Raw genomic sequence first — 14535 nt, 5'->3', positions numbered from 1 at the left:
CTTCTGTTTTTTTCTAATACTTTGCAAACAATCTACTACTTGGAATCTCACAGAACCCGGCCAATCAAGGAGCCTAGCCATCATCATGTCTAAGAATAACTACAAAGACATCATTGTCACCATCCAAAACAAGATAGGAATTATCAAGGTAAGATATCAATATTGGTATGCAATATAAGAATCCGCTGATGCATAATTAGTTCAATCGTCCTCGAGCCCTCAATTCCTTAGGAGGAAGTCTAGTACCAGAAACTATTGCTGCTCTGCGAGAACTAAATGAACACCCCGATACTGTATTTACAGTTTTAACAGGAGAGGGGAGATTTTTCTGTGCTGGTGCAGATGTCAGACGTGGGTTTCCGGAGAAAGCCTAATTAATGTTTACAAAGCGCTAACACGTGAAATGTAGAAGATGGTGCATTATCTGGCAAGAAGGAATATGCCAATGCCGCAGAAAAGAAAATTACATATCTCTCTAAATTTGCTTCATGTAAGCGCCTTTTCACTCCCGAATCTGATTAGAGACCTAATAATCTAGCTCTCGAACTCATGCGCTCGATAATCGACCACACTAAAGTTTTCATTCTCGCTCTAAATGGGCCAGCAGTAGGTGCTGGAGCAGCATGGTTTCCTGGAGTGGCTGATATCGTCCTCGCATCTTCATCAACCTACCTTTCCATCCCATTCTCGGCACTTGGTTTAGTTCCAGAATGTGGCTCTGCTATTTCTTTAACTCAGTCCATGGGTGTTCATCGTGCCAATGAGTTCCTGATGTTTGGAGGAAAACTCACTACAGATGATATCCTATCATTCGGTATCGCTAATCGGATTTTTGAAACAGAAGGATTTGGAGAGAAAGTTATTGAGTATCTGGAGGAAGTTTTGAAAACTAATGATGGAAAAAGTATGATGGAGGCGAAGAGGCTGCAGAACTTGCCATTGAGAGATTCAAGGATATTGGCGGTGTATAATTCGATTGATGCATTGGCTGAAAGATTCGTCGATGGAGCGCCATTTGAAAGATTTGAAGCTAAGAGAAATGAAATGGAGGGTAAGTTCTCGAGTAAACCTTTGATAGTGACATATGGCTAATCGGATTTGCAGCAAAATCCAGAAGTCGAACATCAAAAATCTAGATTGAGGAGTACGAATGATGTATCATTACCAGCGAGGGACATAAGGAATAGAGAGGGTCTGAAGTATTGCATATTACAGTAAAGTAACGATTACTCTTGGCACTTACTCACTGTATATCAATTCTCTTCGTCGAACTGATTCTGCTTTCCTGTACCGTATGAAAGTCGTGAAATAAGCAACCAACATCACAAATGTAAATATCCGTGGACCACCAGTGGACATTTCATTAAGAACAGACAACTGAAAAAGGAAGCCTGTGGTCATTTTTAAGTTTCTGTACCTGTGCACTATATTATACCATGCTCGCCATGGTGGACATATTCACCATGAGCAGATGCAGAAATACGGCTAGCTGTAAATCAGGTGTCTTTCTCCGACCCACGGACCCCACTCAAGATTAATCTCAAAACTGGCGGAGATTCTGTCTTCCATCTCTACTTCACCATTTTGTCAACACATCATGGCCAACGAGTGTGCTGTATGCCATAAGCAGGGCGAAAGAGTCCTCCGTTGTAGTCGGTGTCGTTCTCGAGAGTATTGTGGTATGTTCCGAATTGCGAGAAGATTCTTTTGAGGCTTGTATTGAATTGAGTCTTATCATGTGGAAGACCCAATTGATGTGGGAAATCTACACTACATGAAAGATTCAAAGTCAATCGTAACGTACATGGGTTAAGCCAAATGCATCCCAAGATCTTCATATGCTGAATGTTTGTTCACAGGTGCAGATTGTCAAACCAAGGACTGGCCGAATCACAAGGCAGCGTGCAGACGCCAAAACTACATTTTGAAGGTCGATCTCTTCCCTCGTCATTTCACAAACCCTCGCATCAGCCGAACTCTCTCGTGTCCTACCACAGCGTCTTTTGCTGACCTACATAATGCCCTACAAGTCGCATTTGATTGGAAAAACTGCCATCTTTACGATTTTGAAGTTCTCGATCATAACGAAACCATGGGCTCCGAACATAGGCTTGTTATGAAGCCGATGCTGTGCAAGATTACTGATCTTGACACGTTGGATTCTGACAGCGACCCAGCCAAGGACAGCAAACGCACTAAGCTTTATCAGATTCTGGATGGAGAACGCACCACTGGTAAGACCATCCATTATATGTATGATTTTGGAGACGGATGGGAACATGTTATTACCTGTAGCGGGCGAGCGGATCCAACCACCAACTTCGTCGTATTAGGTGGTGAAGGACATGGATGTGCGGAAGATGTGGGAGGGTATAGTGGATGGGTTGACCTACTCGCAGCTTATGAGTCTGATGAGCCGACGGAGCACCAGAGACACTTAATGTCTTGGTTCGAAAACGAGGCTCATAACAAGGATCCGAGAGGTCTGCGGGGAGCAGCAAGGTACGCGTGGGACAAAGACAGGATCAATGCAATCTTGAACGAACTTGATACTTCCAAGCTTCCTGGCCACCCTACTTCAATCCTTCTGGTATCCTTGGCTAAGGAGTCATGGTTTGACCAAATGTACGCTTCTGTGCTTACCGAACTTCGCTCTAAAACCATGATTAAAGAGGTGACAGATGGTGCATCGGCAATGAAATGTATTGAAGAAACACAAAAATTTGGCACCATCATCGTTACGGATGCGGCAATAATGGAACCCGAGTTTGTTGCTATTAGTCGAAAGTTGGTTGAATATGCAAAGGCCAGAGGAATTTTGATATTCGGATTTTTATTATCAAGCTTGACCGAGCCACCAAAATTTGAGGAGTTGATGAAAAGCTATGGCTTAGGTTGGAAGTTTGGTGATTATACTCGGGAGACCTACGACATCAATAAAATGGCCGATCTCAACAAAAAGTACAATTTAATGCCTTACAGCATGAAAGCTGTCAGTTTGAAGAACACTAGGCCTGAAGACAGAGTCTATTCTGGCCCTGGCCGCGATAAAAATCAGAGTCCCGCAGTTTTCGCAAAGTATGGAAGTAGCGGGGGTCGGATTGGTTGGATTGGCGATGTCAATGGAGAGGAAGAAACGACAACACTGCTTTTAGCAATGTGTGGACTTTGAGATCTCTCGATGTTCTGCTACTTCAAAAATATCAAAACATCCATTCAAATTAAATTACATACACCTCTCTTGTTTTGCTCTAATAGCTAAGTTCCAAGTCTCATGACTTCCAAAATGAACGCATAACTCCCCCCAAACATCACGCAAATTTCTTTGTATGTCTTGCGGTGCCCATTTTGATTGCTTACGGTGACTGACAACTGAAATCGTCCTTCGAATTGTAAAATCCAGGCAGCTTTGTCGAACCCATCAGAAATCATTTATATACTACACGGCTTTAGGGTAATCAAATCATCGTTCAAGTCACAAACCCCCAGATCCGCTCCGATGTTATCTTTGTTGGGAGGCATAACATTTTATCAAATAGATTCTCGACATTAAGATTACCTAGGTACCTTCAAGTTTTGCATTTCTAATCAATTTTCCAGAAAATCAAGGCATTGTTTCACCCATACCCATCTAGCTATTTCTCGCAATAATTATGAGGATCCTTGGTGATTGACACGAATACTACAAGCCGCAGTCTGTCGTATAAAACATGTTCAGAAACTCAAACTTACTGATGCTGCTGAGGATTCATCCTCCTTCCGTTATCCACAGGAACAATTGACGGTACTTCAGCTGAAGGAGTAGGTGTCCGTTCGGGTGCCCTTACATAGACGTTTGGCTGCAATTATTTCGACGTAGGATCCTCGCGGAATATAAGCGGCGGCTTTGGATTTGCATAGCTTCTCGGATTTTCTGCCACTGAATAATAGCTTGCATGAATATACGAGCGTGGATCGCGAGGATGACCGGACTTATCAAATGTGCGCATACTGGTGCTGGATACGTAGACATACGGGGATTGTCCGGACGACGTATCCGGGGATGAATGAGAATCAATCGGCAAGACTCGACGATTGGGGTGTAGAGGTGGTATCTGTTCTTCCGGGCTTTTCAACAGAGCGATTCTAAATGGATCTCGATATAATGATGTATCAATAGTAGCAGGAACAGAAACAGTGTCATCAGCGCGACCGAACTTGAAAAATAGAGCTGTAAGTATACAGAACTCTACAGAATATTGCTGGGGACTTGCTCCCTTTGTTCTCAGATCCACATAAATCATGCTTTCAACACAAACGATAGTTTGGTGGGATAAAAAATTCGATAAGAGATGTAAGAGCAAGAGAACAGACGATAATATGCTTCAGTTTTCCAAGGTTTACGTAGCGATGATCACTTATCAAATACTACGCCTTGCCAGAGCTCGATCAAAAAGAAACAAAGATATATGATTAGGTCAAAAGGCCTACGTCATGACCGCTGTTCATAGAGACGTATCCTTTTTGAAAAAAAAAATCTTATGGGAAAGAAAGAGAGTACAGACGCTAAGGGTGAGGTCTGTACATGGTGAAACATGAAAAATAAAGTGTAGGAAAGTAGCGGAGAGATAGGATTGATGATCAGAACATAGACGAGATACGGTATATGAGTCGAAGAAAAGAGATGAGAGATACAGAAGGAAGAGGCTAAAAGAAAGGACCAGGATGCGGGGAATAATGTTTCAACCTTGCGAACTTACCAAGATCGAGGTGTGCATAAAGCACGCTCTCCGTCTGATCTGAGACGTGCAGAATACTGAACGTCCAAGGTCAAGGATGAATGGAGTTCAGACCCTTCGAATCTTGTCTACCGAGGAAGAGCTGAATGAATCTAATAAAAACTGTATGCTTTATTTTTGTATTTGTTATTATACACAGGGGTATTAATCGCAAGGTATGCCAAGGTATCGCAGATTTCGTACCCTTCCCCATAACTCCATGTAGACATGAACATCTTTGATCCCATGGCATTTAAAAATGCCGCGTCGCATCTCCTTTTCTGTAGTCGCTGCTCATCATGCGATCCTGCAAGAAGCGTATCTTGCATCATAAAATCTAAAAATGAGGTATTCGTAACGTTTCGGTTGTCTTTAACAGTCCGTGAACGAAAAACATGGAATTAAAAACGCACATTTCGTAATCATCTATAGCTGCGATTCCTATCATTTCCTCGCCCGGCATTCCAATTATTGCCATTACGGTTATTGCTGTTGCCAGCACGACCTCCTACAAGGTTGTCGCTGTAAAGTCCTTGGCTTCTAGCGTTGGTACGACTGCCCCCATCCCGGTCATCGGTATCCATGCGATCGTCAAATCCGTAGGAGCCATCGATAATATCATCCCGAGAACTTCGCGAGCTATCATATCTTGAATCATAGCTATCAGAACCTGTACTGCGCTCAACACGGCTAGCTCTTGGACCTGTAGGAACGCCTAATCGAGGAGCAGAACGTTGGCTAGCAGGTTGAAGCGTTGGCGCAGGAGCTCCCGACTTGTTGTAAACGTTCAATAAATTACCATCCGCCTATGATGGGCTCGTTAGTAATGCTTCAAGAGTGTTCTACCTTCAGTGAAAATACCTCTTGGTTGTTGAATGTATCAATGACATTGTCAGCTCCATCTTTCGTATCAAAAATGATCTCAGCGATAATTCTGGGGTAATCAGAGATAAGGCGGCAGCTTAGTGGAGGTCCACCAACTGGTGTCATCGCCGTCTCGATGTCTTGTGCTGAAGTGCCTCGCGCGAAGTTTTCTGCCATTACAATGTATGGTCCTGCGAGTCCCTTGATGGACATACTCTTAGTCGCCTTCGACTTTCCAACGATATTATACTGAGCGTTCAAGTTCGGTGTTGATGCTGAGCCGTTGAAAGCTTTCGCAAGTCGATCATTGCGCGCACGCGTATTGATATTCTTAGGGCCACGAGGAGGGTTTTGAGATGTTCTGGAACTGCCTGGGTTATTAAGAGAGTGCAGATCATGAGTCCATTCCGCATCAACATTTCCGACAGTAGGTGTGGAATTCTGCCTTGGTGCAGGTTTGGGTGTAGCCAGGCCGCGCTATTCGATTGTTAGATTCTTAGATCTGTAGACACCTGCCAGTAGCCTTCATACCTTTCCAACACCCATTCTGCTTGCGAGTGAGGGACCAGCGCCTGGCTTGCGATTGTTGTTTGTCGCTCCTGGCGCACTTGCTCGACGATTCTTGCCCAGGAATTTGTTTGCTAGAAGCTCATCCTTGCGACGCTCACGTCCTAATCTTATGTCAGTCACTGACGGCACAGCAAACATACTGTATATTCCGATCAAGATTACCTACCTTTGTTAATGAATCCATTGAAATCGGGTAAGTCAGTTTTGGGTGCCATAGTGTTAAGTTGCAGCTACCGCTACCTGTTATTAGTGTTATGAAAGTGATAAATTTGCAGATTTCCTAAAGTCCTGATTCAACTATACTCAAAAAGGTGGATGAATATCTTCAAGATCGAATGATAATATTTGAGGTTAAAGACAGGATTTAAGGTGAATGAGGGATAGGATGGCCGAGGGTAAATAGAATCCTAAAGTTCAGGTCGCGAAAGTTTAAGGTCGCATTTGGAGAGTACGCGAGTGACTGTGAAGCGGAAAATGCGGCCGCGTGATCAAGTGTACGGCTTGGGTTGAGTTAGAACGAACATCCTCTTATCTTTGTGCACTCGAACGTATAAGACATGATGAATTTCGAGTAGCTCCGTGTATAATGTATATTGAAATTGATCCAAGTTTTCGAGATTTGGATCGTTTTGTAAATTGATGTACCACCAGGGCTGGACTTTAAGAATAGAAATCTTGCAACCTCGTTACCCCCTTTCCTATTCTAAGGGGAACAAGACTCATATTGATTGATTATGACATTACAACTCAGGTAGGTACGAATGACATCCACGTAGGTTGATTCCTTTACTCTTGCCATTTCTCAAGGGTCTAGTATGGGATATTGTCCATTCAAGTTTCCTTTTCCTTCTGATTCTCTTCAATCAACAACCCGATCTTTATCTGTTGATTTCTTTTGGACTTTTGGTTAACGGACTACAAACAAGTAAGAAGAGACTTTCTCTCTATCCTCCGTATACTGGTCTAATCTAGCCATTTCGCTATCCATCCCATGCTTCTCATGATCTATATCTTCCCATCCTTGGATTTGCACCCCCTAACTGATGAAGTGTAGGTAAATCCTGAAAGCGAGTTAGACAACACGGCTTCCATATCATTTCAAGCCCCTAAAAAGATGAACGATGAAAATGTACCTCTACCTCGAACTCCACATACGCCCAACTCACACAAGCTCCCCGATTTGGGACGGACATCTTCCCAAAAAAAAGCTCGACAAATTTTTGATAGTTTAAGAGGTTTGAAGTCACGCGGGAGACCCAACATTAATTTGGAAGATGAGGGAGGTCATTCTGCTGGTACTTCTAGCCCTATCCGTCGCAAAAACTCAACATGGGACTTCTTGGGAACCGTTCGCAAAAAGAGATCTGGTGAATTCGGTACTCCCGAGAATGAAAGACCTCTCACCACGACTCCTCTCAAAGCCGAGCCGCAAATCAGTAAGTAACAATGATGTTAAATTATCCTCGTTAATCTAATATCATGTTTGTAGACGAGGCATCGAAACTGCTTCCAAGAAGACGGAAGAGTCTCGTTAATATACTTGGAACAATCTCCAACAAGGTATCCCCTAGACGTGGTACAATCCTTCCTGAAAACACTCTCGAGGAGAAGATATTACCAAATCATTGTGAAGAGGACGTTTTTGCCGAGAAGTTGGCGAAAGAGTTGATAAATTTGAAAGCAAATGATTCGAGTCTTTTGCAGACATCAGCATCTGATGGCCAATCAAGATTTCCTCAGGAAAGATTAGGAGGGAATAATTTCTTGGAAGAGAATCTCAACACCATAAGCCAAAGTGAGTTCATCAATACGTTGCAATGATCTTGCATGGAAGGAACATGTCTAAATAATACTCAAGATCTTCAAAAACTGCGACAGTCTGAAGATCCACCGAATGGTCGAGCAGGATACGACGCAGACAGTTGTGAGTTTTCCTACTTCTAATACTCTAGAGGTATATGTTTTGACACTTTGACTGCAGGGACGAGTCAAGCGCAAACACTACAAAGTGTGTGGTCCAACGAGCACTTGACAAGCCAATCTCCAACAACAGAAGTAGATGTAGATGAATCAAAAACGCCAGACTCATATCTTTGCTCGATGATTAAGTCTTTTGACGAATACAACAATCAACCATATGCCGCCAACGGAAAATATTTGATTATCTCCCCATCGCCCTCCCCTGACAAGTTACACCCAACCAAACCCGTTGATTTTCTGAAGGATTCGAGCCCAGATGTGATTCCTGAGAGATCAGGTCCAAGGTGATTGCTTCTTTCAAGTTGCAAACCATAACTAACATTTATTCTAGCAATCAATTTATGCATACAATTTCGTCAATAGGTTGCCAAACCAACACACTGGCAATACCAGAGCGAAAGTGCCACCAAGGGACACGACCAACGATTACGATTAGGGAAGTGACATCTGATGCTAAATCTGACTCGGTGTTCGAGGATCAGATAGCTCCATCACCACCAACTTGGCAAGCCACAGCGAGATTTAGAAACGCAATGCTAGAAAGGAGAGCCAGAGTTCCTTATCAATTTAATGGAAATGATGTTCAAAGGGTCGATTCCCCTTCTGTTAACTCGGTTGAAGAACGAAAGAGTCACTGTAAGAACTTACAGCCACCCCCTTCCAAGTTCAATGAATCAGATCAACAGAGAATTGCCCGTAATATTAAGCATACTGTAAATAGAATGACAAAGAATCTCCATCTTTCATGTTCCTCGGAAGAGATAATAGAAGATTGGGACGAGGGGTTCTCAAAGGAGGAGGCATCTGACGGAGACCAAGACACCATTCCAGAGACAGTCGAAGATGTTCGTACAAAAACAATTGAGGAAGTCTCGGGCGTTAAGATGATACGCAAAAACATAAGTTCGTTCACTAGCAGGCAGTTTTTGGACGGCGCAATGTATGTCAGATATCCTCAAACAGAGGCCAAATGGCACCACATGCGATACTTCCCAACAGGAAGTCTTGCCATTTCAGACATTCGCAAACGAAACGAAGGGGAATACTCGGACACGGTATCATATTGCCCAGAAGAAACTTGCATTTACGTTCATCTATGGGGGAAGGTTCCAAAGCCAGAGCTTGAGCTTAGTGTTCGCGTTAAATACCCGGAAACAAAAACTCGATGGGCTCGAACCAAACTCTATGACAACGGCGATCTTGCCATGGCTGGTATTGACCAAGAGAATCGATGTGAATTCTCAGACATTAGATACGATGCATCCGAACGCTGTTTTCATGTTTACGCGTGGGGTGATATTGTTGAAGTACCGAAACGTGAGGTTCGCGTTGACTATTCAGAAATGAAAGCTGGATTGACAAGAACACAAACCTACGGAAAGAATGATTTAGCACTGGTTGATCTGTGTGAACAAAGCCGTGGAAGTTTGTCAGAAGTCAGATACAATACCTCGGACCGCAGGTCCCAATCTTTCACATTGGATGAAGCTATGGATGAACTCCACAGTTGTCCCTTCCCAGGTTTCCATAAATCAGAGACGGACCGCAAAGTTTGTCTTGGCTCTCCAGAATCGACTCAAACCCAAATTTTCGACCCTAAGCCGGATATCTCACGAGTTGAAATCGACAAGAATTCCACTTTTGCTTGCAGTGCTCCAGAACAAAGCTCGCGTGTAGGAGCACAAACGGCAGGTATTGAGCCGATTTACAGAACCCGCGAGCCTGCATGGAGACCAACACTATCGCCTCTCGGTGATAGGGATGAAAGTGACCAAGACTTACCTGATTTCTCCGATTTGGAGAATGAGTTCCAACTTGTTACCGTTAAATCTCCTGAAAGTTCTTCCCTCAGTATAGAATCGCAAGAAGAATCAGAAGAAGCAGCTGGTGAGGATATTTCACTTAGCAATGATATGAGCCTCTGCGTAGAAGCTGGAACTCCTCGAAAGTCAGATCATGAATTTATCACTGAATTATTCACGGGAAACGATTCTGATAAACCGGCACCTCTTCTTAGAGGCTCTAAGCAGATTCTTCAATATTTGGATAGCTTTGATGGTGTAAATCGCAGCGGCAATTCGATGCACGCAGAAAATGTTCTTCAGTCAAATCGCAAGACCGCAACAAAGATATGGGCTGAATCCGGAGATGCTGAAGAAATATACCATTCTATTGAACCAACTCCTGAAAGCGTTCAAGCTATGATAGACGAACTTTTCGCTCAAGCCACTCACCACGCAAAGCTTGACGACTCTTCGGATGACGGAAATGCGTCTTTCAAAATCGAAGTTGTCGAGGAAGAAACTAGAAAGTGTTCAAATTCATCTTTTGAAAAAGTCCACAAGCACTCAAAGTTTCTTGATAATCAATATTGCGGAGCTTCAGGGTTCAACGAAATTCCCGAGAACCAAGAAGAGACAGCTTCTGAAACGGGGGGTGCAAAAGAGCACGCTATTTTCAACTTTGGCAAGGATACGATACATCGCAGGGAGCGTTCAAATGCCATTTCTGGAGAAGGTCCTTCAGTGGCTGTGCGGTCGAACACATTGGATGAGAATATATACATTCTTCCTATCAATAATATTGATTTATACGAGGAAAACGCAGGTTGTGGAAATCCAAATTCACCCTGCCCTACAGGAATCGATGAGAATATAGCAGCGTTTTCTACTGACGCGGACTTGACAGTCTTGGTTCCAGAACCCATTGATTCTGCGACTGTAACTAACCACAAAGTGAATGATAATCTTTCCAGTCTTGATCTAGCCAAAGCAGAGTTCGAGAAGGAAGAAGAGACAGCCAATATCAGGCCAGGTCTCTGGGCCGGCACCTGTACAAAAGAGCAGAATAAGTGGGATGCGTCCGCATGCACTACATCTTCTATATTCAGTAAACTAGGTCTTCAAGCCGCGCTTGTGCCAGCAGCATCCAAAATCGAGGAATTCGCAACATCTGATAACAAAAAAGATGAGCTAACAGATATTCCGAAAGGCAAGGAAAACCTTAATCAAAGCCCCAGTCTTCGTGTAGAAACAGTATCGCAAGCATTTATAGACAACGAGGTTCTTCCACAACTCAACACAAAAATTGAATCGAAGCGAGTCCCTACTTTAATAAACATCTTTCACTCACGAGGAATGACGTCCCCATCTTCAGCTCGGCCATTTTTAGACAAATGTTCTTCTCCTCTCCAGCCAATCTCAACTCCCAAACGAGTGGAGACATACACTCCAATTCAAGTTCCGAGAATAGTTACGCCGTCAGGGAAGATTTACAGTCCTGCGCAACTGGAGGAGGATAAGAAAGTTTCGAATCCAATTCAGAGGGTTCAGACGCCGGGAAGTGGGCTGGAGAAGCAGTGTAAAGTTAGAGATTATTTTAGTGTGAACATGAGTGTGGATGATACGGATGATGTAGATTTGAGTGGCGACGAGACGGAGATTAGTGAGGGATTTGGCGAGAAGTTGGAGAGAATGAGGGTGAGTAAGTATTGTTTGATAAACGAAGAGGGGAATAGTACGAATGAGAATGAAGTAGAGGTATGAACGGGTCATGGTTTGATAAAGGGGGTCGGATGAGTGTATTGATTATGACAGGTATTGTTATTGAGTGGAGTATGACTTAAAGATTAATGATGCCGTGGAAGGTTATTGGTATTGATGGAGTGCGAGAAGAGAGGCATGTCATCGCTAAAGTTGAAACACATGGTAATATTTTTATGTTGATAGTATTCAGTTCCGGGGAGGATAACACCAGACATTGAGTAATCAGATAATGCTCAGAATTTGTCATTGTAAGACTTAATCCATAATAAAAGACAAATTCAACTCAAGACCGTGTCGTCTTTTCTGCATTTTGCTTGTGAGGTAGATGGAGTTTATTGAATATCAATTGTTATGGATGATTTGCGGATATAATGCATAGGTTGGGTATTTTTATTATATGTAAGCTGATAGTGTACAGTATATAACATATGGGGTCATCTCAGCGATCATCGTGTGCATCAGGCAATGCTGTACGCCCCAGAAAACTACAATCAAAAACTAGCAGACGTCTCAGTAGTTGGCTTCCTGTTTGCAAACGATGCCGGAGCCCCAACATTCGACTTCCTATTCGCAAACGGTTGAACACGCGCCACATATCCCTGAGTAGCAGCAAATGGAGCCAAGCCCCCCTTGACTGCTTTCTTGAATTGCATTTTCGAGAATTCATGAGTGCGGCGATCGATAGGCTTTTGAAATTCAGGAGTTTGTTGATCGGTAGGGATTTGGGGTTCCTCATCATCTTCTTTGGGCTCGAGCTTGTACTTGAAGCGGCCTGGGTACTTTTTAGATCCGTCCTGCTGTTGTTTGGCACGTTCTTCATACGCCATGAGTTTATTGCGACGTGCGTATATCTCAGTGTATGTGTCGCGGGACACGAGACCTTTATCCATGAGCGTGTCGTATGCGCCTATTATGCGACGGATAAGAAATAGTACTTGGTCTTTAAACTCTTGGTTTTGGAAGTGATCATCGGTGACGGTGGGGTTTCCATAAGTGGCGAGAGCACGGAGGTTAAGATATGAGGGACCTACGCGTTCGAGAGCACGAGAGATTTGCTTGCCTTGTTCGTATTTGGTAGGTCGGTTGCCGGAAGCTTTGCGGATGAGAGAGGAAGAGACAGCGACGTCCATGTAGGTTACTAGGGCTTTGATGTCTGGAACTGGGAGGTGCATCTGCATTATATCGAGAATTTTACCGGCGGTGGTGAAGACATTGGGGTTAATTTTGTCCCGAGCGCAAGTACTCATGGCGAGTTGAAAAGTTTCAGGTTTTAAGGCTTCTTTGGGCATTGTTTGTAAAAGTTCCAGGACCTCTCGACTCGATCGGGAGACTCGGAGGATTCTCAGATATCTGTGGTAATTATCCGCATCAGGTACAACACCCAGTTCCTTTGTGAAAATTTGCCAATATTTCGTTGCAGCGTCCTTTTTAGACAATTTTAGTAATGCCTTCATTATCATAGATAATGTGTTTGGTCCTGGAGTAGCGTATACATGCGACTTGGGCAATGAAACCACTGCAGTTCCGTAGCTAGAGAATATGTTTTCAAGATCTTTAGGAGGATCGATATTACCGCCTTCTATCTCGGCTGATCCTTTATTATCATTGGGTCTGGACGGCCCTTGTAGTCCCGGTTCGATCTTCTTTCGAGATTTTGTACCTCGCCGAGGCACTTGGCGTCGAATGTTCATTGTCTGCTGAACAAGGGACAAAACATCGTCGATATCTTCTTCTGAACCGAGTAGTAATGTCCGGCCCATAGCACAGACAAGCTCTTCATCGACCATTATATCCCCTTTGCGCCAACGAGTATAAATATCCCCCCACATTCGATGCGCACTAGCTATCATTTTCTCTTTCATTTTTGAAAAGTCCTTTTCAGGCATGTCCCGCTGGCTGATAACCTTCATGCGAAATGCGTTAAGGATGGTCGTGAAAGTAAGGTTATCTGGTGCGCGATTTCCCTCAGCAGGCATTTGAGAAGCAATGCCTAACAAAGCCTCCTCTTCACCTGCCCTCGAACAAAGCCTCAGTACTGCATTCATATGAATAGTATTCGGTCGTAAACGAGAACCAGCAGAAAGCATCGAGGTGTAAATTGCCAACCCCTTCTCGAAGGCTGGTTTGGTATGAGGACTCTCGCTGCAGCCTTTGAATATAATAGTATAGGTTTGCGCATCTGGAAATTGCGCTCTTTTTTTCATCTGTAATTATATGGTCAACCAAAACCTCATCGTATATTGCAGAAATAACAAACCTCATTGAATGTTTTAAGTGCAGGGTTCAATAGACCCTTACTAAATTGCCATTCAATCAAATGATTCCAACTAACAACACATTCGACATTCTTGCTTGCAGATCGAACATAAAGTAATGCCTTCTCGAAATCATCCTCCGAGAGAAGTTTCCGTACGTAGTCGGCGAGCTGCAGTGGATCTTGGAGTTGTTTAAGCTTCCAAATGAATTTATTGTCAATTCGTGGATCAATAGCTGCAGGCTTTTTATCTGCAGGCCTCTGTCCCCTCGAATCTAGCCATTCCTGTCTTTTGGCCGTCCTGGTCTTCGTTGGCTCGGAAGACTCTTCATCTTGTGAAATAGGCTGGTAGGTGTAACTATCAGAATCCGTCGCATTTGTGGCAAATGACCTATAAAGTTGTCTTTGAGGAATTATGAGTTGTGAGTTTGCGCTATGAACCGTTGAATCTCCAATGAGTGCTTGTAGGCATCTCCTGGTACATGCTCGACATGTAAACATCTTTCAAGTCTAGATGTATAAGGTCAACTTCCCTCCATTCTTTCATCATTATGATACTTTTTTT

General features: G+C 43.5%; 6 protein-coding genes across 6 annotated transcripts; 3 read left to right on the top strand and 3 right to left on the bottom strand.

The window, feature by feature from the left end:
• Positions 1 to 85: 85 nt before the first annotated feature.
• EAE97_011326 (uncharacterized protein) lies at positions 86 to 1136 on the top strand (the record flags this gene model as incomplete). Its single annotated transcript, XM_038881841.1, has 5 exons — positions 86 to 148; positions 201 to 351; positions 410 to 490; positions 539 to 1051; positions 1105 to 1136. 5 exons carry the CDS (start codon positions 86 to 88, stop codon positions 1134 to 1136), a joined length of 840 nt encoding a protein of 279 aa, XP_038727250.1.
• Positions 1125 to 1401, bottom strand: EAE97_011325 (uncharacterized protein; the record flags this gene model as incomplete). Its single annotated transcript, XM_038881840.1, has 2 exons — positions 1125 to 1194; positions 1244 to 1401. 2 exons carry the CDS (start codon positions 1399 to 1401, stop codon positions 1125 to 1127), a joined length of 228 nt encoding a protein of 75 aa, XP_038727249.1.
• Positions 1402 to 1597: 196 nt separating this feature from the next.
• EAE97_011324 (uncharacterized protein) lies at positions 1598 to 3172 on the top strand (the record flags this gene model as incomplete). Its single annotated transcript, XM_038881839.1, has 2 exons — positions 1598 to 1679; positions 1860 to 3172. The coding sequence occupies 2 exons, from the start codon at positions 1598 to 1600 to the stop codon at positions 3170 to 3172; spliced, it is 1395 nt and encodes a 464-aa protein (XP_038727248.1).
• A 2007-nt stretch (positions 3173 to 5179) lies between these two features.
• EAE97_011323 (uncharacterized protein) lies at positions 5180 to 6406 on the bottom strand (the record flags this gene model as incomplete). Its single annotated transcript, XM_038881838.1, has 4 exons — positions 5180 to 5563; positions 5619 to 6098; positions 6153 to 6292; positions 6358 to 6406. The coding sequence occupies 4 exons, from the start codon at positions 6404 to 6406 to the stop codon at positions 5180 to 5182; spliced, it is 1053 nt and encodes a 350-aa protein (XP_038727247.1).
• An 836-nt stretch (positions 6407 to 7242) lies between these two features.
• Positions 7243 to 11716, top strand: EAE97_011322 (uncharacterized protein; the record flags this gene model as incomplete). The annotated part of the gene is made up of 5 exons (XM_038881837.1): positions 7243 to 7627; positions 7681 to 7986; positions 8050 to 8115; positions 8173 to 8455; positions 8503 to 11716. Exons 1-5 carry the CDS (start codon positions 7306 to 7308, stop codon positions 11714 to 11716), a joined length of 4191 nt encoding a protein of 1396 aa, XP_038727246.1. The 5' UTR covers positions 7243 to 7305.
• A 364-nt stretch (positions 11717 to 12080) lies between these two features.
• EAE97_011321 (uncharacterized protein) lies at positions 12081 to 14494 on the bottom strand. Its single transcript, XM_038881836.1, has 2 exons — positions 13974 to 14494; positions 12081 to 13920 (listed from the first exon to the last, which is right to left on the bottom strand). The coding sequence occupies exons 1-2, from the start codon at positions 14469 to 14471 to the stop codon at positions 12208 to 12210; spliced, it is 2211 nt and encodes a 736-aa protein (XP_038727245.1). The 5' UTR covers positions 14472 to 14494; the 3' UTR covers positions 12081 to 12207.
• Positions 14495 to 14535: the final 41 nt, after the last annotated feature.

The sequence above is a fragment of the Botrytis byssoidea genome (assembly GCF_014898295.1).
Source record: "Botrytis byssoidea strain MUCL 94 chromosome Unknown BBYS_036, whole genome shotgun sequence".
Classification (NCBI taxonomy): domain Eukaryota; kingdom Fungi; phylum Ascomycota; class Leotiomycetes; order Helotiales; family Sclerotiniaceae; genus Botrytis; species Botrytis byssoidea.
This window is presented reverse-complemented; position numbering and strand designations above follow the sequence as displayed.

Excerpts from the sequence above, each read along its gene's own strand:
- EAE97_011321 (XM_038881836.1), bottom strand. The coding sequence starts at position 14,471 with ATGTTTACATGTCGAGCATGTACCAGGAGATGCCTACAAGCACTCATT. Across the intron at positions 13,921-13,973 it reads CACTTAAAACATTCAATGAG|ATGAAAAAAAGAGCGCAATT; the intron begins GTTTGTTATTTC and ends ATATAATTACAG.